The sequence below is a fragment of the Sitophilus oryzae genome, unplaced genomic scaffold, assembly GCF_002938485.1.
Source record: "Sitophilus oryzae breed Bouriz unplaced genomic scaffold, Soryzae_2.0 scaffold_682_pilon_pilon, whole genome shotgun sequence".
Classification (NCBI taxonomy): Eukaryota; Metazoa; Arthropoda; class Insecta; order Coleoptera; family Curculionidae; genus Sitophilus; species Sitophilus oryzae.
The window spans coordinates 5,431,970-5,457,980 of NW_022147287.1; the positions used below are offsets into that span (position 1 = coordinate 5,431,970).

A 26,011-nucleotide genomic window follows, 5' to 3' on the forward strand; every position below is an offset into this window, starting at 1 on the left:
TTTTTATACATTGTTTCGAAATGTCCTACCTCTTTTTGGCTGCACGTCTTGGGCCAGAACTTGAGCAGACCGCGAACCACCGGCTCCGTCAGTGTGGGGTCTTTTTCTAAGAATTGTACCACGCAGTAGGCAAGCTGCGCGTGGTACAGCGACAGGCACTTGACCTTATGCAGCGGTATAAGCACCTGGAAATCGGGATAATTTTCATTAGTCACACGCAGTAGTAATAGGTTTGTTCCAACATAGCAGAGAACCGTTCTTGGTAAGATTACGCCCAAAGACATTTAAACAAAGGGAGACAAAACAATTTACGTTTTATCGCGATCACGTGTTAACGAATACGGTTCGAGATCCAAATGTTATTATTGTTATTAATATTTTTTGGGTACCTATAGTAAGTATATAACTTTAATTAATATAATAGTTTTCTAATTAAATTATATTAGGAAATTACAATGACAACTAGCGGCATCGTTGCGGATTCATTTTTACTACGAAATTGTCGAAATCTGTAGGAATTACGCTGACATTTGACGTTTTCATTTGTTTTCATTCAACTTATATTTGACAGCGCGCGGTTGTGAGTTTTCTGCGGTAGTTGAAAGATTTTGTAGCTTTTGAACAACTTTCTAATAATTATTAGTGTTTATTGTCAAGAAAACTATTTAAAGTAGTTTTTAACTATCTACGATGGTTCGTCAGTGCATAGTTTGTAAAAAGCTAGACTATTCTAACCAGGAATTCATATTTCGACGATAAGTGTCATTACATTTTTTTACCTTTAGCCATACTTACAGTAGCGTATCTAGATACTTTTAGTTATAAGTAGATTATTACAAAAATACTATATATTCTTATTTGTTGGCTCTTTCGATTGTGAAATTAGAGTTACCCTCAGTTAGACCTCAGGTAAAACTAGTTATAATGGAAAGTTGATCTGAGACAATCCCAATCAATTTTTGATAAAATTCATCAATTTTTGATAAAAAAAACATCACGCCACTGATAGAGCCAAATGACAGAAAAATAGATGAAACTCAACCGTGTTGTCATATTTATGTACCCATCTCTTTTTAACTGTCATAAAAGTGTCAATCCATGTATGATTCTAAAAAATTGAGTTTTATGAATGGAGTGTTCTGTCTACCCATTTAGATGTCTTTGGTTACGCCTATGCTCAGTAGAGAAAATGCGTTCCATCAACGTGAGAATTGTTTAAAAACAATAACTTTTGCATTCCAACCAGAAATGTAATCGTTCGTTCAACGAGAACAAAAGATGCGTATTAAAACTATACAATATATGTTAGCTTATTATTGTTTTTATTTAATTTCCTTGTCTTTTTTCCGTTTTAAATTTGCTGAAACAAATACAAATTTACGTGTTGGAACAAACCTAATATATGTATGCATTTTCTTGACTTGTATAAATAAACCTTAGATGACAGGTATGTTTCAGAGAAATAAATAATAAAATTTATGTTTCATTAATTACACACATATTTTATGCATTTCTTAGAAGTTAAGTAATAAATTGATATTTTATTTAACACTATTCCATTTCAAAAAAAAGCAAGTTAAAGTCTTGTTGGTATATAATTTAAACCTGATTTTGTCCGGATCTTTTATACTCTAAATTACGCTAAATAAAAAATTAATAAATAATATGACATTTTAAATGCATAATTTAACGACCATATATGTTAAATTAAAGTAAATAAATTATACATATAAAAATTAAATATACCTTTACATTTACATACATAAAAACATTTAATTTTTCCTCTGCTTGTAATTCCTAATAATTGGTCCTCTATAAATAGATTGTTAAAAAAGTCTAGTATGATAAAAAAATATGATACGTTATATTAAATAACAATTAAAAAAAATAATGAGCTCATAGTACTGAAATAAATATAATGAGGGCAGTTTTGGTCTTCAAATAATTTTTGTTTGTTTATTAATAACTACTGAAGTCTGTCCCACATTAATCAGTGAAGTAACATTCATATTTAATAAATAAAAAAATATAATAATTCTTGTTACAAAAAAAATATAATAAACACAACGGAAATACAACTGACGTGGCGTATGCACGAGTACATTTGTAGTCCTAAAGCCGCGTCCAAGCTACTCGAACAAAATGTTCGCGAACATATATAATTAAACAGATACTAAGTGAAAATTGTGAGATAGGCAGATTTATAAATAATAAAGCCAAGCGCCGAACGGCTAGCTTGTACGCCAGAGCCTATGCTAGAGCGCGCGCGTTCTTTTTCCGACGGGTGTCGGTAAATCAAAAGGACCTAACGGCGTGCATTTCGGCGGACATTGTACCGGACACTTGGAAGGGTCTCATTTAATTTCGGGCGTCCATCTGTGATTTTTATTTTTTACGAGTATTCGACAATGGGAGACGCAGTTATTGACTGGGATCGTGAAAAACATTTACAACTAATTTGTTTACACAAAGGAAAGATTTTATAATTTTAATTTTATTATGGGTTGAGTGTGAATAGCTATGTAGCTAGATTTCGTCCATATAATTTCATTTTTGTTAATAAAGACCTTTATGATTATTTTTATTAAAAACCGGAATTATTATGGGATTCTGAAATTAAAAATTACTACTTAATAGGAAGTTTGACACCGGAAATGAAATTTTACCATTACATTTTTAGAAATAAATATACCGGGTGTTTCTGAAAAGTGGTTCTCTTCTATAAATTTTTAAAATTTTTAGATAAAAAACGAGATTTGGTATGTTAGTATAGGACATAAATCAGGATTGATCGACGTTTTCATTTATTTTCGGTCACTACCTATTTCACCGGAAATGACAACAATTTTTGATTTAAATGGTACCCTCGGTATTTTTTTACCGTATATGATAGAAAATGACATTCTAAATAGAATAATATATTATATGTCAACTTTTGACATTTTCAATTTAAAAATGGCCATAAATAAAGGTAACGACAATTTTACTCTAAATACCTAGTATGTGGTATCAAATTATTCGTAAAAAATGCTTTTTCCAAATATGCTGAGCCAGCCTCGTACCATTTGAAAAATTTGAGTTCTCATTAAAAATACGATTTGGGCATCTTTTAAGCGACCATGAAAGGATACGAAAAAAAATTACACGATCAAATATATGTTTCCAAAGTTCTTTGATTACAAATTAATAGTTTTAACTCAGTCTTGGCACACTAGATTGAAATTTAAAATGCTATTTTTATTTAATTGGAATTGTCTAAAATTGACGTATGGTATGTCATTCTATTCAGAATGTCATTTTCTATCAAATAATGTAAAAAAGTACTTAGGATACCATCTAAAAATACAAAGTTGTAGTAATTTCCGGTGAAACAGGAAGCGACCGAAGGTAATTGAATACGTCAATCAATCCCGATTTATGTCATATACTAACAAACCAAATTTCGTTGTATTATCTGAAAAAATAAAAAAGTAAAAAAGAGAGCCCCTATTGAGAAACACCTGGTAGAATCGGCTGAAAATGAATACAGGTCTTAAAAATACACTATAACGAATACTCTACCAACCCCTGTGACCCTCCGCCTGCTAAATACTGATTCTTCAACGACAAAAGTTCTTAAACTGTTTACCGGTTAATTTATTTAATAAAATGCTTGCACTCGAAATCCGGGCACTCGAAAAAACAGCGACTACCTAAACGCATCCTAGATCTATAGAGCAAACTGGTTGTCGCATTCTTACCCGCACCTCAGTACTTGGGACCGATGCGATGGGCTGTGCCGTCGTTTACGACCTGCTGCTACGAGTATATAGTGTGAATTATATATGTTCGCGAGCGTTTTGTTCGAGTAGCTTGGACGCGACTTAACATGAATAAAGCTATCTGTCTATTTATGGTGGTTATAGTTAAATTAGATGTAAATAAGCCATACCTTAACGAGGAACTGTTTGTGTTCGGATTTTAGAGGTAACGCAAAACCGTTGATTATAGATCCGAGAATTTCCAAAAGCTCCCCCACGCCGTTGAAATGTTCAGTCTCATATATAAACCTGCAACAACAACAAATAAATTATTAAAATTGTAATTTTGAAGAACACACTTTATTTCGACAGGTCATTAATGGCATCGCACGTATTTTATTCGAATTTTTTCTCTCTAGATACCATAATATCGAAAAAAAAAATTTTTTCTAATGGAACACCCTATATATTAATTGATTTTCGGATTCTAAGAAAAAAATAAAGGCAAGTTTTATTAAAGAAGTATACACCTAAAATCTAAGAATTTTGACATATTTCACATTTTGTGAAAACGAAGGGTAAATTTTAAATTTCGATAACAGCTACCTAAATTTTTGTTGACCTTGTATAGCCTGATATTTAATTACAGTAACCATTGCATGTTAAACGAAATTGAGATTTGACCCGAAAAGTTATACAGGGTGAGACAAAATTAATATGGAACATTAGTTACTTTTAAAAGCAAGTTACTCCTTTATTTTAAATGGAACACCCAGTATATTTTTCCGGTGTTCTTTGGGGAATTTATATATCTTCAAAATATTATTAAGGTTGCCTACCCCTCAGACAAAGATTTTCCGAGATATTTTAATTTTTATGACTTTGCGTCAGTAAATCTTTATTATTTGGAAAAATCTAGGTGGCTGTGTGATATACATTTTGCTAATTTAACAAAAATTAAAGATTGTAGAGTAAAATACTCAAGGGTAATAAAAAGATACACGTTTAAAAAATATTTTAATTATTACAGAATTAAAACTAGATAAAATTAGCTAGACGAAATCAATCATGCTCAAAATGCTTCCTTTCCTGTTAACTGCATAAAATGATTGTCTTTTCAAAAGGATTTGAAGAGACATGAATTCTCCATTGAATATCGGAATAATATACTGGGTGTTCCATTTAAAACAAGAGAGTAACATGCTTTTAAAGGTGGCCAATGTTCAATATTCATTTTGTCTCACCCTGTGTAACTTTTTGGATCAAGTTTTAATTTGATTTAAAATACAATAGTTAATTTAACTACATATTAGGCTATACCGGGAAAATTCCATTTTAAGTGGATTTTATTGTAATTTAAAAATTGTTCTCTATTTCTAGAAAATGTTAAATATGTCAAAAACCCTACATTTTAGTTATATACTTTTCTTATAAAACTCACCTTTATTTTTCTCCCAGAATCCGAAAATCAATTAATATATAGGGTGTTCCATTACAAAAAACACACTTTTGAGATGTAACTTTTTTTGGAGACACCCTGTACAACTCTCTATATTTTTAAAAAGTGCTCTGAATTAACCTACATATGCTCACAAAATTTCATTTCAATACAAACTGTCGTTCTCCTTGAAGCTTCCGCGGCGTATGAGAGGCGCCACCCTGTACAGGGTGTCCCACTAAGAATAGTTCTCGGAAAGTATTAGCCGTAGCGGCTACGAAAAAAAAATATTTATAACTAAAGAGGCTATGGAAAATTGCTGGAAATTATTTTCAAGTTTGTAGAACGACCGCTAGGGGGCGCAACTGCAATAAAAAATAAACGCTGCTAAGACTATCAAAATGTTGATCTAATAACAATTTGACGTTTATACTATTACGCGAAAAGCAACTTTTTTCCAAAGCCTACATGACTTCACTGAATCATCGTTTCTTGTTCACTATTATTAATATCTTAATTATTAAATATTAATACATCTGGTATTATGGTATTCTGGTATATCGTCGATTTTAAAATAAACTAACTGTTTCTATCTTATTTTTTTGTTAGAATGGGCCTAATCAAGAGGGCTACTGATACTGTATTGTAAAAATAAGGTAATTAAGGGCTTATTTTTTGGTATTTATTATAATCTTCGGTTTGAAAGAAGATATCAAGATGCGGTTTTCGCTGACGTTTTAAGCTTTTACTACTCTTTACTATCAGCTAAAATAACACATACTATCGTATTTAATTTCGTTGAAAAAACGCGCTATGTTTGTTAAATTGTAAGAAAGCGCCCCCTAGCGTCTACGTTCTAAACTTTATTACTATTATTTTTATGGTATACGGTATATAGAGTAAAAAACGCTCTTTTAAACGAGCCCTCGCTTGTTAGATTTTGATCATCCAGTCCGGAGTTATTAATATTTAAATAAAAACAGATCTTACCTTCCCCCACCACTTTGTTTTAGCAGATAGGGGAAATGGTTCCAACAAAAAAAAATCCAAAATTTACTGAAGATTATGAAGCTATTATTTTAGTACCCATTATCTAGGCAAAATTCTGTAAAAATTCTATTTTCTTATTTTCCATAGCAGTTGCGCCCTCTAGCGGCCGTTTTACAAACTTGAAAATAATTTCCAGCAATTTCTCATAGCCTCTACGGCTAATACTTTCCGAGTTACAGCCGAGAGCTGTTCTTAGTGGGACACCCTGTACTTGATGTGTTTTTTTAGTTTTGTACCTTTTGTTAACCTTTTAATACGTTTTTTTCGTATTTAATTAGTATGATAACATCGTATACACCATAGGCGTAGTCAAAACATTTGTCAAAAAATATTATTGACAGCTAGGTTAAGAAAAATATGTGCCACGGCACTGTTTGGTGGTTATTTGTCCTTGGATTCTTTAGTCATCGGGCTGAACATTCTATACCCACCTAAGGAATATATTGTTGATCTGTTTCCTTATGAAGGCCCTGAGGCCGAGGAACTTGCCGTAGATCCGGTGCAGCACCGTCTTGAGGAAGTCCCTCTCGCGCGGGTCCTCCGAGTCGAACAGCTCCAAGAGCTGCAGCACGAACTTCTGGTCGATGACCCGCTTGCCGATGGTGGGCTGGAAGTCGGAGCTCTCCAGGAAGCGCAGGAAGAACTCGTAGACGACCTGGAGGTGGGGCCAGCTGGCCTCCAGGGTGGGGTCGTCCTCCTCCGGGTCGAAGTCGGGGTTCTCGCTGGGCGGCAGCGTGCGGAACAGGTTCGTCGATATCTGCAACGTGGGAAAGAAGAAACAAGTTAGAATACTTGGACGAATAACATAAGAAATAGCCATAGTATAAGGAAACTAGTAGCTTTACTCCTTGTCAAATCCTTTGTTCTTTTTCTGCCACTTTATATGACCTTGTTCTCGCGTCCCGTGACCACTGACGTAGCTGTATAGTCGTGGTCTATAACTAGACAAAGTATAGTCGTGGTCCATAGATGTACAGAGATGTATTTAGGAAAATATGAGTTCACAATAAAATAAAATAAAAAAAAATTGATCATCGAGTAAAAATTTGCTTGAAAATAGAATATTTTCACATTTCGTGTAAGTAACAATTAAATCCACCATATTATTATTAGTTACCATATTATCAAGAAATTATGTTTTTAACTAAAAACTAAAAAAAAATTCCAGATTTTTTTTCAAAAAAAAATTGCGCAAAAAAATCCTCATATTTCTGGGGGGCTAAAATATATTACCCCTAAACACTTATTTAAGACTCACCCTATATAGGGCGATTCACGGTTATGGTACGTTATAGCGCTTCCGGAACAGGAGCTGTTTTTCGGAACCTAATAACATGCCTCTAAGGAACCGGGATTTCCATTTTTTATTTCGGTACTTTCGGTACTAAAAAATTTTTGTTCAATGATGGTGCAGTTTGTTAAACAGCAAGCAAGGGATGGTTGTCAAAAGTAAAATCGAGGTTTAAATCAAAATAATATCAAATTATTAAGTAGTAATCAGTCATGAGAAAATTACCCTTGACACAAACATGATCACAAATGACTCTCAAAAAAAAATTCAAAGCACAATTTGTTGAATTATTACTACAACCAATAGCAGCACACAGTAAGGCACTCATTTTTTGTCAATCCGTCTCTGTGCTGGAACGCAACGCTCGAACCTCGCAGGTCGACGGACGGAACTCAACTGAAACGCTCTGCAATCTGCCTATATTCTACAGATTGTAAAATCTGGCAGGAAATATTTGGGAGAGTGCAACTACTCTTTTCCTTCTACTATGATATAACGTCCAAGAAAATAAGCCTTGAAATACGAATGTATGGGAAAAACTTGAATTTTTGATGAATTTTGAACAGAGATTCCTACTGAAAATAATATCTAATTATTAAGTAATCAGTCCTAGGACTTTACTTTTATATATATTCGAGCGCATCTATCTTTACCCATTTCTCTGAGTTGTTAAAAGTTTAAAATAGGAATCGAACGCTTCGCGAGGTTTGTCGATAGAAACCCCTACAGTACACCTGGAAATAACACATTATTCTTTAACACGTTCATTCATGGAGGATATCGATCACGTGATTAAGCTTTATAATCCATCGATTGATGCGAAAGCGTGATGCACTGACGCCTACATTATTCAGAGCGAACTTTTTTCGTATATTGACAACAAGAGGGGTGACTTATATCTTACGTCATTGTGGTTATCAATAACGGCCCCGTGAATATAAGACAGGGGCGGATCTAGACTTTTTTCGATAATCGAGTTTGCAACAAATAGTCAAAATCGTTCTTGACTAAATGTGTTTTCACGTGATGCTTCAATGTAAATTAAATGGGCTAACGTTAGGATTGCCAACTTCCTCAATTCACTATACCGGGTGTTGCATCGTCGAGCGGGACATAGGAAATCCCATGTAAATTTCAATGGGGTTAATTATTGACTTCCCTAATTATTTTAGAGAATAATTCTATTTAGGTTTATTGACGAGCACTAAAACCCACATTTCAAACGAATAACTTTAGATATTTTTGATTAGCCCGTTTACGAGTTATCGCCGATTTCTTTTTAAATATTTCTCCTTTCTTATGTCCCTGTATTTACTTATGAGCACCAGTCAAGGTAAAAGATAACTGTCAAATGAAGTTGTCATTTCAGAAATTTATCTATTTAGTGCTTTATTATTATTATTAAAAAGTCATACCTACATCGAAAATACTGGAATATCTACAATCGCAAGGAATATCCAGAGATTTGAGACCAAAGGTACCCTAATAAATAACTGCAGATGTGAAGCAAGGCAGGAACAAAGAGAAGATGCAAGAAATGATACCGACTTGGAAGTTTTATTGTGCGTGGAAGAAAACATTTCCAAAGCACCTTTTTACGTAGAATTTAATGGTTTAAGTATAATTTTTTTAAAATTAATAATTTAAGAATTATCAACAGAAAATTTGATTTTTTATATGAGACACCCTGTATATCTTTAATTTATTGAAAAGAATTTAAAATTACCTTTCCAAAAATATAACACACTTGATATTTTGCTCGATTCCTCTTCGAGATATAGAGTATACAAAAATTCGCTCACTTTAATTAAGTAGGCTTTGAATGGCACCGGCTGTAATGCAAAAAAATTCTAGCTGTGAGCATCAATTAAAACGAAAATAATATTTGCTATGAGAGATGCAAAATTTTATAACAATTTAAAATATATTTAACCAACATCAACACATTTAAACTATATCTGATAAGAATAAAAATAAATAGCAAACCAACATATCAACCGTCTTCTGTTATGGACAGACGAGGCAGTTTTTGAACATTTCTCGCGGAGTTCATTAACTCAGTGGGGGTGAAAGATACCCTCTCATAACTGCTAAGTATTTCTAATTCTTGTCTAGATTATATGGAAGAATAAGGAACCTTTATTCTTCCGCAAATATATCCATAGGATTAGATCCATGGGCACTAAGTCAGGTGGCCTCGACGGCCAACGGCTGCGATCTTGGTTAGCTATTCAATTATTCTTGAAATTGGCTGCAAAAATTTGCTGATAACTTCAGCGTTCTGAGGCGGTGCCTCTTCTTGCTGGAAAAATATGTTTTCGAGTTCCAGTAAGGGCATATCATCAATAAGTGGTCCAAAGCCTACTAGTTTAAAGAGGCGAACTTTTAAAAATTCTGTATTTCGAAGGGGATTATAACAAAATATCAAGTGTGCTATATTTTTGGAAAGGCAATTTTAAATTATTTTCGGTTAATTAAAAATATAGAGGGTGTCCCAAATAAAAAATCAATTTTTCTGTTGATAACTCTTAAATTATTAATTTTAAAAAAATTATACTTATACCATTAAATTCTACGTAAAAAGGTGCTTTGAAAATGTTTCCATAGAAATACAAAATTTTCCATAGCAAAAAAGTTACAGCGATTTGTTAAAAATGCACATTTTTGAAAAACACCCCGTAACTCCTAAACGGTAACAGATATTGATGTGCGGTTTTCACCATCATGCTTTTGATGAAAATTGAGCTCCAGACACCGATATTAGTTTTCGTCTATCTGCTATAGAAAAGGGTGTTTCCATTTAAAAGCGTCGAATTTGACCCACCCTGTACAAACCTATCGATGAAAATATGTATGAAATCAAGGTTGGTATAGTTCCAAGTTTATTATAGTGATTTTCTTAGCCACGTATGGCACAGATAGTTACCCAGTGTTGCCACAAGCTTTTTTTTTTCAAAAGCAAATTGTTCATCGGGGTAGATTATAACGAGAGAGAGAGGGGTTAAATTGTTTTACAAAGAGGTAGCTGTGGCAACACTGCCGCTACCACTTTCTCTCTCGTTTCGGGCATCACGGCCGTCTCGCGGCCGTTATTCAAGGTCACTACGTTACGTACACTTGAAAAAAACTAAGTACAAGTTGATCCACTGACCATTTTAATAATTTCTGGATAGACTGGTTCGGTGAGGACGCCCCTGCCGGCGGTGATGTAATCCACCAGCTCGTTGAGCGAGCACCGCTTCACTTCTTTGCCCTTGAGGTCGGCCACCGGGTCCATGAAATCGAAGGGCACGCAACACTGGCGCAGCTTGCGGATGAACAGGTCCTCTTGCTCGCTCGCGGGCACATCTGGAAAAAGAAGAAAAAAAGTCAATAAGTTTCGGCGGCTCGAGGAAAAGCGCGTTCTCGTGAGTCAAGTGAATTGATCAAGTCAAAATATTTGGACACGTATGGCAAAAATTGTTTCAAGCTTCTCAAAAAAACATCAACTCGTAATTCTCTACAATTTACCTAAGTATTTTTGTGAAGAACTTGGTAGAATATGCTTTCTTTTACTCTGAGGCATTAGCCTGAGGGACGAGCTAAAATCGGAAATAAAAAATCGAATCAGTTCCTAACCTCATTATACCGGTTTTAATTACTACCGCTAGTCAATTTACTCCCGTCTGCCATGTTGCCTCCGTAAAGTAATCGCGAAGGATGAAGGAGATTAATCAATTAATTTCTCTACGTCTTCGATCTCCTTTACCGTATATATCAGTGTCTGGAGTAATTCATAATATAATAATAATCGTCTTTATTAAAGAAAAAGATGGTGTTACATTTTGTTTCAGATGTTTTAATTTTAACAAATTTATTTTCCAACTATACACACACACACATTACTGATTAAATATAACACCCTTGGGGCATCAGGGGGCACCCCATTGTATTTACCCCTTACTTCTGCATGCGGGGCTCTCTAGAAGTGGACCGACTATCCCTAGCGACACGTGGGAACACTATGAGATCTAGTATTAAAAACACCACCGGTGAAGCTGTGGGGAAGCCCCCTAGCGACACTGGGAACATTACAAATGAAAGTTCCAAGGGATCAAATCCAAAGGAAACTACAGGAGGAGCGGCTGACACTTGCTTGGGATCATCCTCCACAAGTGGCACACAAGCTACCACCTTCTTCAGCAAGGGTCGGAAGCCTACCTCTAGACCCAATAAGCGACATAAGCTACCGTTTCGTCTACCCGGCCTGGGTCAACCAGGCGGGCTAGACGATCCTCTGAGAGTAGGTCTTAGCGGAGCAGAAGCACGGAGATACCTCCGACTGCTCCTCGAAGTACTCGCTCCAGAGCAAGCAAAAGCGAAAACACTCCTCCAAAAAGGGGAGAGTAAAGAAACCAAGAAACAACCTGACTCATCTCCATCAAAGAGCAAGAGAGGGAACGAGAACCTCTCACCTTTTCTCTGGCAGGGAGAGAAAAAAGTCCGGATGGAAAGCCATTCAACACCGGGAGACAAGCAGGGACGTATCACAAGCTTTGCCGCTATTGCTGGACAAGTGAAAATGGCGGTGCTGCCAAAGTATTTCACAGAGGTTGCTCTGACCACCGACCAGCAAACGTCTCTAGAAGAGGCTATACTGGACGAAGTAGTAGCGATCGGACCGCAACACAACGTTCTACAAAATGTGCGTGAGCTGCGTTTTGCGGGGATACACTTTCGGGTGGGCATGATCCTCATAGATTGTGTACCTCAAGAATCGGCGAATTGGTTGGTGGAAATCGCACCTAAGCTTAAAAACTGGCAGAGGCCGGAACCGGTTGCAGTGAAGGGAGAAAACATCCCTAAAAAGGCGGCCATAACGGCCTTTCTGCCGAGGAGCAAGGGGAAAGACACCACCTACCTGCTGAGCCTTATCTAAGGTCAGAACTTCAATGTAAAGACATCGAGTTGGCGAGTCATCAACTCGAGGAAGGAGAGTCATAATCAGGTCCTAACAATAGGAATTGACCCCAAATAAAAGGAGGCAATAGAGAAAGAGGGACATATCCCCTATTATAGATACGGGACAACACCGGTATATCAGGTCTAAGGAGGGACCAAGTTAAAGAGGTGGAGAAAATGGAGACAGATCCTCCAGCCTCCACCTCACGGGTTCCTCAGCCGGAGGCAAGCTCCTAGACTGTGAAGAGCGGCACAGAGGGCCAAACTCAAACCGTGGAAGGGTGTGTACCCTCGGAGGAAGAACTGTTGTCAGAGGAGGATGGGAAATACCCTGTCCCCTCTACAACAGGGGTATGATGGGTTAGATTGTGTGATGACTCAAGGAAGGGGGGTACAATAGATCTGTAAGGTCGCAGTGATTCCCCCCCCCCCCACTCTTACTCATTCTACATTCTACAAATATAACATACAAATAACTATTTTTACTATTTAATTGACGTTAGCAAATTAATGTGTGTGTGTGTACTTGATATATTATAGAAATATAACGAAATTATTTATTACTTCATAATTGGTTGTGGTATTTAATCGAATACCAATACCAATATACAGGTAAATCTAGCAAATGTTTTCGGATGGGAAATTAAGGATAAAATAATGGGATGAAGGAAAAAGGTAAACAATTCCCAAATTACCTAATATTAAATCATAAATTCATACATCTTTTTGTATCAATTTTCAACTAAAAAAACACCAATTACAAGAGCAAACATCTGATTTTGACGCCGATAATAATCTTTAAGTAATTTACATATAACACGTTTTAAGAGTAAACAAGAAAAGACCTTGTTCCGTAACGAATTCTTTATGTCGAAAATTATATCGCCACTACTTGACTAAATAATGATGGGATGATTGCATATTTGTCTTGCTGGTTATTACTTCCAATTAGCGCACGGCTAATTGGCGAAAATTACCGAACAGATACGAAAACAGACGATATATTCTTAAGAGAAATAAGTAAACCAAAAGAGGCTTAAAATGCTTGTTGATAAAACATTACCTTACTGATTTTATCTTGTTATGCTTGCCACAGAGAGTTTTTTACATACCGGGTGCGTCTCAAAGGTGGCTCACCCCTATAACTTTTTTATTTTTCAGATAAAAAAACGAGATTTGGTTCATTAGTAATATGACATAAATTAGGACTTATTGACTTATTCAATTGTTTTTGGCCACTTCTTGTTTCACCGGAAATGACTACAACTTTTGATTTTTAAATGGCATCCTCGGTTTATTTCTAATTTATTCGATAGAAACTCTTGACACTCTGAATAGAATGACATAATATCATATGTCAATTAAATAAACTTAAGATTTTTTTAAAAATAATACTGACACTAATATTATTTTTTTGCATATGGTTAGTTTTTGAAACAAACAATTTGTTTGCGATTATACAACCTCGTGTATTACACTGTAATAAATAATAGGGGAGATCAGGTACAATTGTAACGCGGTACAAATGTAACAGGTACCATAACTTTTTTAAATTCAAATACATTATTATGGCACCTTGTCGGTTATTCAAGTTTAAGACTCAGTACAATCTGACGACAATTGAGACTTTTGCAATGTGTTGTGAACATACATTTAATATGGTTATATGTATATGTATATTCGACAAATTGTATAAAATATTATTTTTACCCTTATTCTACGGCTATGCCTAAAGAATTTAAGGTACGAAAAATACCATCAACATTATTATTCTTCTCAGAAAGATGGGTGATGCAAATAAACAGAACCATTACCTTAAGATGAAATTTGGAAGAAATAGTCATAAATAGTTGCATCATTTTTAGTTTTCCTTTTGTAATTCGTTTACTTTCAGACGCGATGTCTGGTTTCTATTTACTTAAGAAATGGTCATGTTTGTCCCTTTGCAAACCTACCTGAAAATATTATTAAGAAATAGTAGGTACGCCCGTGGATTTTCGGAGAGGGCATTCTCATAAAAGCACGGTCACAGAAGGGACCGGGGACATTCATAAAAATTTTTCATAGACGTAATACTGCTAAATTTATATTTTGTATTAAAAGTTTAAAAATAAAAAGTAATAACAACTTAGTAAGAATTTAATTATAAAAAATAAAGAATAACATTCCCAACAAGTGGTGATACGAGTCAAATAGAGAACTACAACATTTGGTGGCAGCGACTACAAGATTGGTGACGACGGTGGTCCAATCCAGGATCACGACATTGGTGGCAGCGGTGGGATACTACCAAGGTTTCCTGAAGGTGCGCCAGACGCAGCAGAAAACCTACCAGTTTTTGGAAGAAGATAGAGGCAACGGGCAGTTCTTGAAGGTGCACCAAGAAGCAGCAAGAAGCCCGACACGAGACGTAGACATTGGGGACACTGAAGGAGCGCCAGACGCAGCAGCAAGTCTCCAGGAAAGCTTTTGTTTTCACCAGATGATGACGGGGTAAGTCTTTCATTTGTTTACTGTATTGTGACGCTACTGTTTTTCTTCTGATTTTAGTTAGTTAGATTTAAGTTAAGACAATAATAATTCTGGGCTGCAAATAACAAAAAAAAAAAAAATATTGCTTAAAATTCGTAAATATTTTTTTCTCTTCAAACTAAAAATACATCTATAAAAATAAATAATAATTCTTAAACTAAAGTAATAAATCATTAATAAAATATAATAATGGCAGGAGGTAAAGACGCAACTGATGTTCTGAATTTAATAAATTCATTTGATGGTCAGGGTGACGCAAATTCACTCCAATTTTTCTTAAAAAATTGTGATTCAATATTAAAAATTGTCAAAGTGGATCAAAAAGAATTACTAGTAGATTTAATTTTTGGTACTAAATTAAAAGGGAAGGCACAAGAGGTAACACAATATAAACAGTTTCAAAATTGGGAAGAACTAAAAGATTTCTTATTAGAGCACTTTACTGATAAAACACCACCATCGCATTTTCTAACACAAATAATGAATATAAAGCAACATTTTAAGGAAACTGTAAAAGAATATGGCGATAGATTACAAATTCTCTTTAATAAATATAAAGAAACGTGTCACTTAAATTATGCAAATAACGAAGCTACTGTTTTAATAGAAAATTTAAACTCCATTTTAGTCAATACTTTTAGAAAAGGACTCAACGATGAAAAAATTCAAATGCGTATTATTGCCGAAAATACTACATATTTAGATAAAGCTTTATCATTAGCAATTGAAATGGAACTTGAGAATAATGACAGGTTTAAAAACTCGCATTTTAAAAATATAGGTTTTGTAGAGCGTGGAAATAGACAATTAAATAATCATTCTTCTAATAATTCCTGTTTATTTTGTTTTAAAAATAATCATTTAACATCACAGTGTAGACAGCTTAGGCAATACGAACAAAATAGTAACTCATATAATAGAAATGTACCTAGCAATAATCAGACACGCCCACCGCAAAATTTTAATAGCAATAATAATTTTTCAAATAGACAAGACGTAAATACAGTACAATATAATCAAGGACGTTTCACTAATCGAAACTACAACAATCAAAATTTTAATCAGAACAACGACGTGCGTAATTATAATCGTAATTATGGTAACAATTATAACAGTAATAATCCTCGTTCAAATTACAATAATAGATATTCTCAGAATCCAAGAAATTTTAATAACTCACAAGTTCCTCAACGGCAGCAAAATGTTTCGATACCTCAACAATCTCAAAATTTTTCTAATTACAATAATGAATCCAGTACTACCAATTTTAATAGTTCAAATAATAGATCACCACAACAAATTCAAACTATAAATTCTCAGTCGTTAATCAATTCAGCAGATAATTATTTTTCAGAACCGAGCACATCTCAAAATTTTTCGGGAAACGAGAGCGAAGCCTTGGTCGCGAGCAGCCGATTAAGCGCTTCTTAAAATTAGATAATAGCTGTTCTATGAATTACACACTACCTGAGCATAAAAATAAAATTAAAATTGAGCAAAACTTAATTGACATACCGCATAAATCAGTATTATTTTCCGATAGTTACCAACAATTAGAGATAATTAAAATCCCTTCTTTAGATATAAAAGATAAAGAATTACATCTTTTATTAGATACAGGGGCAGATATATCTTTATTGAAAGAATGTATCTTATTACAAAATAATCTAAAATTAAATAAAACTTGCATTATAGAATTAAAAGGTATAAGTAAAGAACCTGTATTTACTAAAGGTGTTTGTAACATCCCAATTAAATTAAACAATAACAAAGCAATAACTCATCCTTTTCACATTGTGCCAGATAGTATACCGATTAAAAGTGATGGACTATTAGGACGCGATTTTTTGCAAAAGTATAAAGCCAAAATAAATTACGAAGACGGAGTCATTAATTTTGAAGACAATTTTTTTAAAATTTTGCCGTCAGAAGCAACTACAATAATTCCCGCGAGATGTCAAATTATTGTACCTGCTCTAGCTAATTTATCTTCGTCCGAAGGCATAGTAGTTTCAAAACAATTATCCGAACATTTATATCTAGGGTCAAGCCTAACAAAAGTCCAGAACTATAAATGTTTAGTTAGCATATTAAATATTTCTAATGAAGCTCAAACTATCCATACACCTAGAGTGAATGTCGAACCTATTTCTTTTAATGAGTACGAATTTATAGAAACATATAATTATGACATTATCGATCGTTTTGCTAAAATAAGAAAAGAAATTAATCTAGACCAATTAAATGAAGAAGAAACTAATTCAGTATTAGATATTTGTAGAGATTTTAACGATATTTTTTACTTAGAAGGCGATAAACTAACAAGCACCAACACAATAAAACACACTATACCGACAGAAAGTAATAAAGGTCCTATTAACGTAAAACCTTATAGATTGCCTTTCAAACATAAAGAAATAATTAATGAACAAACTGAGCAAATGTTAAAAGACGGGGTAATTTCCGCTTCGGACAGTCCTTGGAATAGTCCTTTACTAGTTGTTCCTAAGAAAAGCGACCCATTATCACCTAAATTTAGAGTATGCGTTGATTTTCGAAAGTTAAATGAAATTACCATTGGAAACGCATATCCTCTACCTAATATAGCAGAAATTTTAGACCAGTTAGGAAAATCTCATTATTTTACTACCTTAGATCTTACTAGTGGATTTCATCAGGTAGAAATGGACGAAAAAGATAAAAATAAAACCGCTTTTAGCACTAATACAGGACATTACGTTTATAACAGAATGCCTTTCGGTTTAAAAGGAGCTCCCGCCACATTTCAAAGACTCATGAACACAGTTTTAAGCGGTCTTAATGGTATGAAATGCTTTATTTATTTAGATGATATAGTAATTTATGCAAACAACTTAAATGAACATAACGATAGATTAATTGAAGTTTTTCAAAGATTTAGACAACATAATTTAAAACTTCAACCTTCGAAGTGTCAGTTTTTACGAAAAGAATGTTTATACTTAGGTCACATTATTACAGAAAACGGCATTAAACCAGATCCATCAAAAATTCAATGTGTAACAAACTTTCCGCAACCTAAAAATCCTAAAGATATAAAATCTTTTTTAGGGCTTGTAGGATATTATAGGAAATTTATCAAAAATTTCGCTAAAATTGCTAAACCTTTAACCGAATTATTAAAAAAAGATTCTGTTTTTAATTGGGGTATAAAATGCGAAAATTCTTTCCAAATTCTTAAAGATAGTATAACTTTTCCACCTGTTCTCCAATACCCAGATTTTACCAAAGAATTTATTATAACAACAGATGCGAGTAATTTCGCAGTAGGAGCAATTTTATCGCAGGGTAAGGTTAATCATGATCGTCCAATAGCGTTTGCTAGTAGAACTCTAAATAAAGCAGAACAAAATTATTCAACTTCAGAAAAAGAGCTAACTGCAATCGTCTGGGCAGTAAAACATTTCCGTCCATATATTTTTGGCACAAGATTTAAAATTGTTACAGATCACAAACCCCTACTCTATATATTTAATATCAAAGACCCTGGTTCTCGTTTGACGCGTTTTAGAATAAAACTTGAAGAATATGACTATGAAATAATTTATAAAGCTGGAAAGATTAATACAAATGCTGATGCATTGAGTAGAATAGTTAGCACAACAAATGTCAATTCTATTATTACCAATTATGATAATTTTAAAACACATCTCGAAAGCCATATAATTATTAATTCCAAAGTCAAAGAAAAAAACACAAATCTGTTTGAAACACCACAACTTATACCTATAGTTTTATTTTTGCCAAAATTATTCAACAAAAACGACTTTAAAATTCTAGAAAAAAATAAACAAATTAATACATTTTTAGAACATTACGATAACACAAATCCTTTAGACATGCCGTCAGTTTTTCAGTATCAACAAAATAATTGTAATATATTTCTATTAACAGACAACGAAAATACATTCAGTGATATTAATTATGAAAATATTTGGTCTTGCTTACTAACTTTACGAAATATTATATCCAACGAAAAAACCGAACTATCATTTATAAAATATCATTACAACTCATTAGTCAAATGGGAAATCGTTCTTCCTATGATAAGATATATTTTTAAAGACCTCTATTCAGAAATTACAATATTTAACAACAGTCTTATCAACCCCTCAGATGCTGAAAAAGTTGTATTATTAAATGAAAATCACAATTGTCCATTAGGAGGTCATCAAGGGTCATCCCGCACATATAAAAAATTATCTCAATTATATACATGGAAAGGTATGAAAAAAGACATAAAAGAGTTTATAAAAAAATGTGAACTTTGTCAAAAAAATAAACAGTCTCGAAAAACAAAAATGCCTATGGTAATTACGACCACGGCATCAAAACCGTTCGAAAAATGTTTTTTAGATATAGTTGGACCACTACCAGAAACCGAAAATGGTCACAAATACATATTAACCTTTCAGGATGATTTAACAAAATATATAATTAATATACCTATGAGAAATCAAGAAGCTGTAACTGTAGCGCATCATTTTGTAACGAATATTATATGCATTTACGGAATACCTGACATGCTAGTCACAGATCAGGGGTCAAATTTTTTAAGTGATATTTTTAAAAGTACTTGCAAGTTTTTAAAGATAAAAAAGATCCAAACAACAAGTTATCACCCAGAGTCAAACGGAGCACTAGAACGCTCTCATAAAGTTCTAGAAGAATATTTAAGACACTTCATTAAGACATCTCAAACAGACTGGGATAATTGGATTCCCTATGCAACATTTACATATAATACTACACCTCACACTGCTACACAATTTTCTCCATTTGAACTTTTATTCGGACATATTCCTACATTACCAACATCAGTTAAACAACCACCTAAAGTCAATTATACTTATGATGATTTCATAAACAATCTTAAACAAAAAATGCAACATTCTAATCAATTAGCTAAAGAAAACTTATTAAAATGTAAAAACATATCAAAAAATAATTACGATAAAAACAGTTATACCAGAATATTCGAAATTGGTGACAAAGTGTTACTTTACGACGAATCAGTTCGACGTGGCAGAAGTAAAAAACTTTCCGCCTTATGGATTGGTCCATATACCATTAAAAAAAAATATCAGATGTAAATTATACAATTCAAAAAGGAAAAAATAAACAAACTATTCATGCAAATAGATTAAAATATTTTTATTATTAAAACTAAACATAATCAGTATATATAGATTATAAAAACTAGAATTAATAAATTTTAATTAGCTTATTATTAGTATATATATTTTGTTTTAGGGTTAATTTATTTATAATAATTACCAGTATCCTAGCAGTAGTCCACTCAGAATACAATATAACCACTTATGACTTGAACCCTGGAATACACTTTGAGCACCTGGGCGAACTAAGGTTTTTTAATAACAAATGGAAACTAGTAACTTTTGTAGAATTAGAAAATATTAGTAATAAGTTATTATCATTAAAGAATTACCGTAAGTATACTACAGATTTATGCAATAATGAGAATGCTCAATATCACTATTATATTTGTCAGTTATTTTTGAAAAGTTCTAAATACACTTTCGAAAAAATTGAAAAAGAACTAGAAGTCTTACACGAATTGATCGGTCATAGTCATTTATCAGAAAGTAGACAAAAACGAGGTTGGTTCAATATTGTAGGAAAAGCAACTAAAGTTTTATTCGGCGTTTTAGATGAAGAAGATGCTAAATACTATAATGATAAAATTTCACAAATGAATAAAGACGAAACTTCAGTCCTTCAACTTTTAAAAGAACAAACAAAAATTGTTCAATCAACAATAATTAATTTCAATAATACTATTGGAACTTTAGATTTTAACGAAAATTTATTAAAAAATAATATAAAAAAGATTAGCGATGAATTAAGCAAAGTCAAAGAAAATTTTCATTTTCTATATATAAAAACCGGCATAGAAGAACACGTCACTATTTTAAATATGATGCTAAATCAATTACAATTAGAAATCATGACGATTACGAATGCTATTTTAGTAGCAAGAAAGGGAGTTTTACACCCCTCAATATTAACGCCATTAAGGTTAATTAACGAATTAAAAGATGTGTCCGAATCTCTACCTCATGGATTAGAATTTCCTGTACCATTAGATCCGCTCAATGCAAATCTCATTCTAAATGTTATCGAGTTGCAAGTTTATTTCGAAAACAAACGATTAATATATATTATAAACATCCCTTTAATTGAAACAAATTTATTCTATATTTATAAAATATCACCCTTTCCAAAATTAATGTCAAATAACCAGTTTATATTAATTCAACCCTCATCTAAATATATAGCAATTGACGAAAGCAAACAGCAGTTTATTACACTGTCGGAAATAGAATTTAATACTTGTTTAAAAATTATAGAAAATAAATTTATTTGCAAGCAACAAAAACCAGTTTCTCTTGCTCATTTGGCAGATAATTGCGAAGTTAAATTATTGCAATTCACAAATATCATACCTGATATCTGTGACAAACGTATAATTCAGTCAGATAGAGCAATTTTTATTCAACTACAAACCAGTAACACTTGGTTATTTGCAGTTCCTCATCCAGAAACTCTTACGATATCATGTAATAATAAAAAAAATCACGTAGATGTAATACTAAAAAATTGCGGTAGTGTCACTATAGGTAAACAATGTAAAGCTTATAGCGCATCATCAATGCTAATCCCTCATGGAAATACAGTCCAGTCCAATATTTCAAGTGATTTTATTCCACCATTCGACATTAGTGATAATTGTTGCGAAAGGATAAAGGAAGAAAAAATAAACATTAGTGAAATATTTCTCAACGAACATTATAGGAAATTAACAAAGCACATCCCCGAACTTAATGTAGCGAGCCATAAGCTAGAAGATATTGAAAAGTTAGGTGATGAAATTCTAAAAAGGAAACTTGTAAACAATTATACATTTCCAGCATCTGTAATTGCCTATATCTTAGCTCTTCTTGCTATTATTTTTATTATTTATAAATTGTATACAAAATGTACTAACAAGACAGCCTGTTGCGGAATTATTCCAAACTTATGCATTAGAGTTAATCAGTCTGTGGAACCATCTTCTAGAAATAGTGATAGATATGTTGCTCATTATAATCGTAATATTAGCCAAAACTCTGAAAATGTAGGTAACTATGAAAACTCCGAAGAAGAGAATGTTAATTTACAGGCGCCCTCGCGCAGACCCATTGGGTATGTACCATCAAGGCGACCATTAAAAGAAAAATAATTTCCGCATTTGATACATTTTTAAATCTGCAATAGTTATAAAAAAAAATGTTAGTTAAGTTAGAATGTAAGTTAGTTATAATTAGTAGTTAAGACTTGTATAATACTTTTATATATGTACTTTTATTCATTTCCATCTGAGTTATACTAATTAATTATATAAACATTTGTTTTGAGATTTCATATCACTTTCACCTCATGAAATCTCTCATTAAGGGGGGAGGTGTTGTGAACATACATTTAATATGGTTATATGTATATGTATATTCGACAAATTGTATAAAATATTATTTTTACCCTTATTCTACGGCTATGCCTAAAGAATTTAAGGTACGAAAAATACCATCAACATTATTATTCTTCTCAGAAAGATGGGTGATGCAAATAAACAGAACCATTACCTTAAGATGAAATTTGGAAGAAATAGTCATAAATAGTTGCATCATTTTTAGTTTTCCTTTGTAATTCGTTTACTTTCAGACGCGATGTCTGGTTTCTATTTACTTAAGAAATGGTCATGTTTGTCCCTTTGCAAACCTACCTGAAAATATTATTAAGAAATAGTAGGTACGCCCGTGGATTTTCGGAGAGGGCATTCTCATAAAAGCACGGTCACAGAAGGGACCGGGGACATTCATAAAAATTTTTCATAGACGTAATACTGCTAAATTTATATTTTGTATTAAAAGTTTAAAAATAAAAAGTAATAACAACTTAGTAAGAATTTAATTATAAAAAAATAAAGAATAACATTCCCAACAAGTGGTGATACGAGTCAAATAGAGAACTACAACATTTGGTGGCAGCGACTACAAGATTGGTGACGACGGTGGTCCAATCCAGGATCACGACAAATGGTGCAGTGACATAACAATAGAGCTATATCTATTTATCGACACAAAAGCAAAACTTAAGCCATTTTATCAGTTTTTAAATAACTATCATATCTGATAGTTTACAGTCAATGTAGGTATATACTTTTGTAGCCTATGCATGTATATTTAACATGATATGGTTCAGTTTAAGGTAAATTTTGCTCTAGTTTTTTAATTTCAATAAAAGTGCAGGGTTGTCAGTTCGGTACAATTGTAACAATTGCAAAGGGTACTTTTGTAACATGTTACAATGATACCTACCCATTGTTTCGTTAGATGTACTCATTTTTTTAATTAACATGCCTAAGTAAAAATAATTAATAGTGATAAGGGACCTACAAAACAACTTATAAAAAGAGCTGCGGGTTTGGTTGTGAACGAAAATCTTGGATTTCGACAAGTTGCTAGAAGTTTGGACCTCTGTCATGTAACACTTTTCCGTTATTTAAAAAAAATACAAGCTGGTGAAACTCCTAAAGTGGTTACAATCCACATACTCGAATTTTATCCCCAACAAGAAAAAGCATTTTTTGAAAAAAAAGGGAAATTAGCAAGTTGATATTTTTTTAAAGTTTTTAATTATCTTGTTTTTAATATTGTATTTTTTATAGGCGCATTAGTTTTTTTTAGAACGCTGTTTGGAAAAATCTACAATTGTGACTAGGTTAGAATTATTCTTAGAAAAAATTCTATAGAATAGGTATAACCTTTAAAGATTGCTGTCTGAACCAGTTTTTTCACATATTGTAAATAAAAGTTGGCATTCATTTTCTAGCAATTATTATTGTTTGAATGCATCCAAATCATATCTTAACGTTTGTCAGATTCTAGGAGCTAAAATTTTATTTGCTTCAGATGAAAAATCAATATACTAAAGACGTTACATTTGTCCCTCCTCTATGTTACAACTGTACCACCGCGGGGTACAATTGTAACACATGTCATCACACCACTGTTGCCTTTTTTAAGACTACATAGGTGAATATACCTTCGATTTCTTATGTGCATTTTGATGATAAATATCTAAATATCTAAATTTCTCATTCTATTTTTGAAAAATAAATTTCTAAAAACTGTTACAACTGTACCCGCTCTCCCCTAATATATCGTAATATGTATACAAATGAATTTTTCACGGACAACCCTGTTATCTTTGTTTTCTCGATACACCAACATCTTTGAACTTGAAAATCGTAGGAAATTACCGTTAACAATCACAATTTGTGTGTAACTCAAGCATTTAAAAGCACCAAGATTGAAATTGTGTCAAAATACCTCGTGATTTTGATACTGGGCGAATTATAAACTGAATTTTCGCAAATATTTTTCTCATACAATACCTTCAACCAATAAGGTGTGACTAAATATGGCTAAGGTATGTGCGTACACATACGTACATATAAGTACAGTAAACAATACGCAAGAATGAGCTAAAGTAAAAATATTTCCCTTTTTTATGTAATGATGCCGACATGAAAATAATAAATAATTTCCACAAAAGCTCAGTTCTAGAAAACCTATGTGAGTGTGTGAGTACATCATGTGGGACATCTGCGATAACCCACATTCCCACATGTCCCAGATAAATTTATCGACACTTTTTTAGCATTAAAATATGTAGCACTGGTAGTAACTTTTACCCTCAAAATTTCAATCGAATCACCAAGATTACTTGGAAGAAATTTATAATAAATCGAAAGATTATTAAAACTTTAACACCCTGTAGGTACGAAACAAAGCGGAATCGGACCTACTATGTTGATATAAAAAATAAATCTTATTTTTACGTGGGGAATCTCCTTGAGAGATGGCATATATTTTTTGAAACACCCTGTATAAACAGTTATTATTTACATCAACAAAACTCACCTCTTTAATAGCACTTAAGGAACATAAAAAGCCATTTCCATCCACTTTCCCGTTCAAAATATTCTAATAGGTTGCGATGAGTTTTTTGCAACGGCTATTAAGCTATCTTGTACACTTCGCACTAAAAAGGTCACAATCCCAATATCACAACACGCAATTCATTTAAACCAAAAACTCGTAATACAAAACTAAAATGTCAAAACGAATGACAATGTCAGGACGTATACCGGGTGCGTCTCAAAAGTGGCCCACCCTTATAACTTTTTTATTTTTTCAGATAAAACAACGAGATTTGGTATGTTAAAATATGACAAAAATTGGGATTGATTGACGTATTCAATTGTTTTCGGTCACTTCCGGTTTCACCGGAAACGACTACAACTTTTGACTTTTTAATGGCACCCTCGGTATTTTTTTACTTTATTCGATAGAAAATGACACTCTGAATCGAATGACATATCATACGTCAATTTTTGACACAGTCACTCAAAAACAAATTCTATTTTAAATTTCAATCTAGAGTGCCATGGCTGTGTTAAAAACACTAATTTTTAATCAAGGAGCCTTGGAAAAATAGATTTGATCGTCTAATGTTTTTAGTGTCTTGTCCTGGCCGGTTAAAAGCCCAAATCGTATTTTTAATCATATATCAATTTTTTCAAACGGAACGAGGGTGGCTCATTGCTCATTAGCATATTTGGAAAAAGCATTTTTTTCCGAATAATTTGATACCACACACTTATACAGGGTGTCACAGATTTTAATCGGGAAAATTTAATAGACGATAGAACTTGCAAAAATAAAACAAAAAGTTCATGTCAACAAGATTTAAAGCTTCCTTCTCGAGATACAGGGTGTTAAAAACTATTTAATCGAATATGTCAATCAATCCAAATTTATGTCGTATACTAACATACCAAATATCGTTGTTTTATCTGAAAAAATAAAAAAATTATAGGAGTGCGCCACTTTTGAGTACCGGGTATAAATAAAT

The 26,011-nt window shown here is 32.9% G+C and overlaps 1 protein-coding gene across 1 annotated transcript in view; it reads right to left on the reverse strand.

The window, feature by feature from the left end:
• Positions 1-26,011, reverse strand: part of LOC115887969 (serine/threonine-protein phosphatase 2A 56 kDa regulatory subunit epsilon isoform) — a 50,263-nt gene that overhangs the window by 7,847 nt on the left and 16,405 nt on the right. Inside the window, exons 2-5 of the mRNA XM_030907542.1 lie at positions 10,671-10,867; positions 6,660-6,985; positions 3,932-4,049; positions 30-185 (exon numbers count right to left, since the gene is read on the reverse strand). Of these exons, the coding sequence (XP_030763402.1) occupies positions 30-185; positions 3,932-4,049; positions 6,660-6,985; positions 10,671-10,867 (797 nt within the window). The remainder of the gene's footprint in view (positions 1-29; positions 186-3,931; positions 4,050-6,659; positions 6,986-10,670; positions 10,868-26,011) is intronic.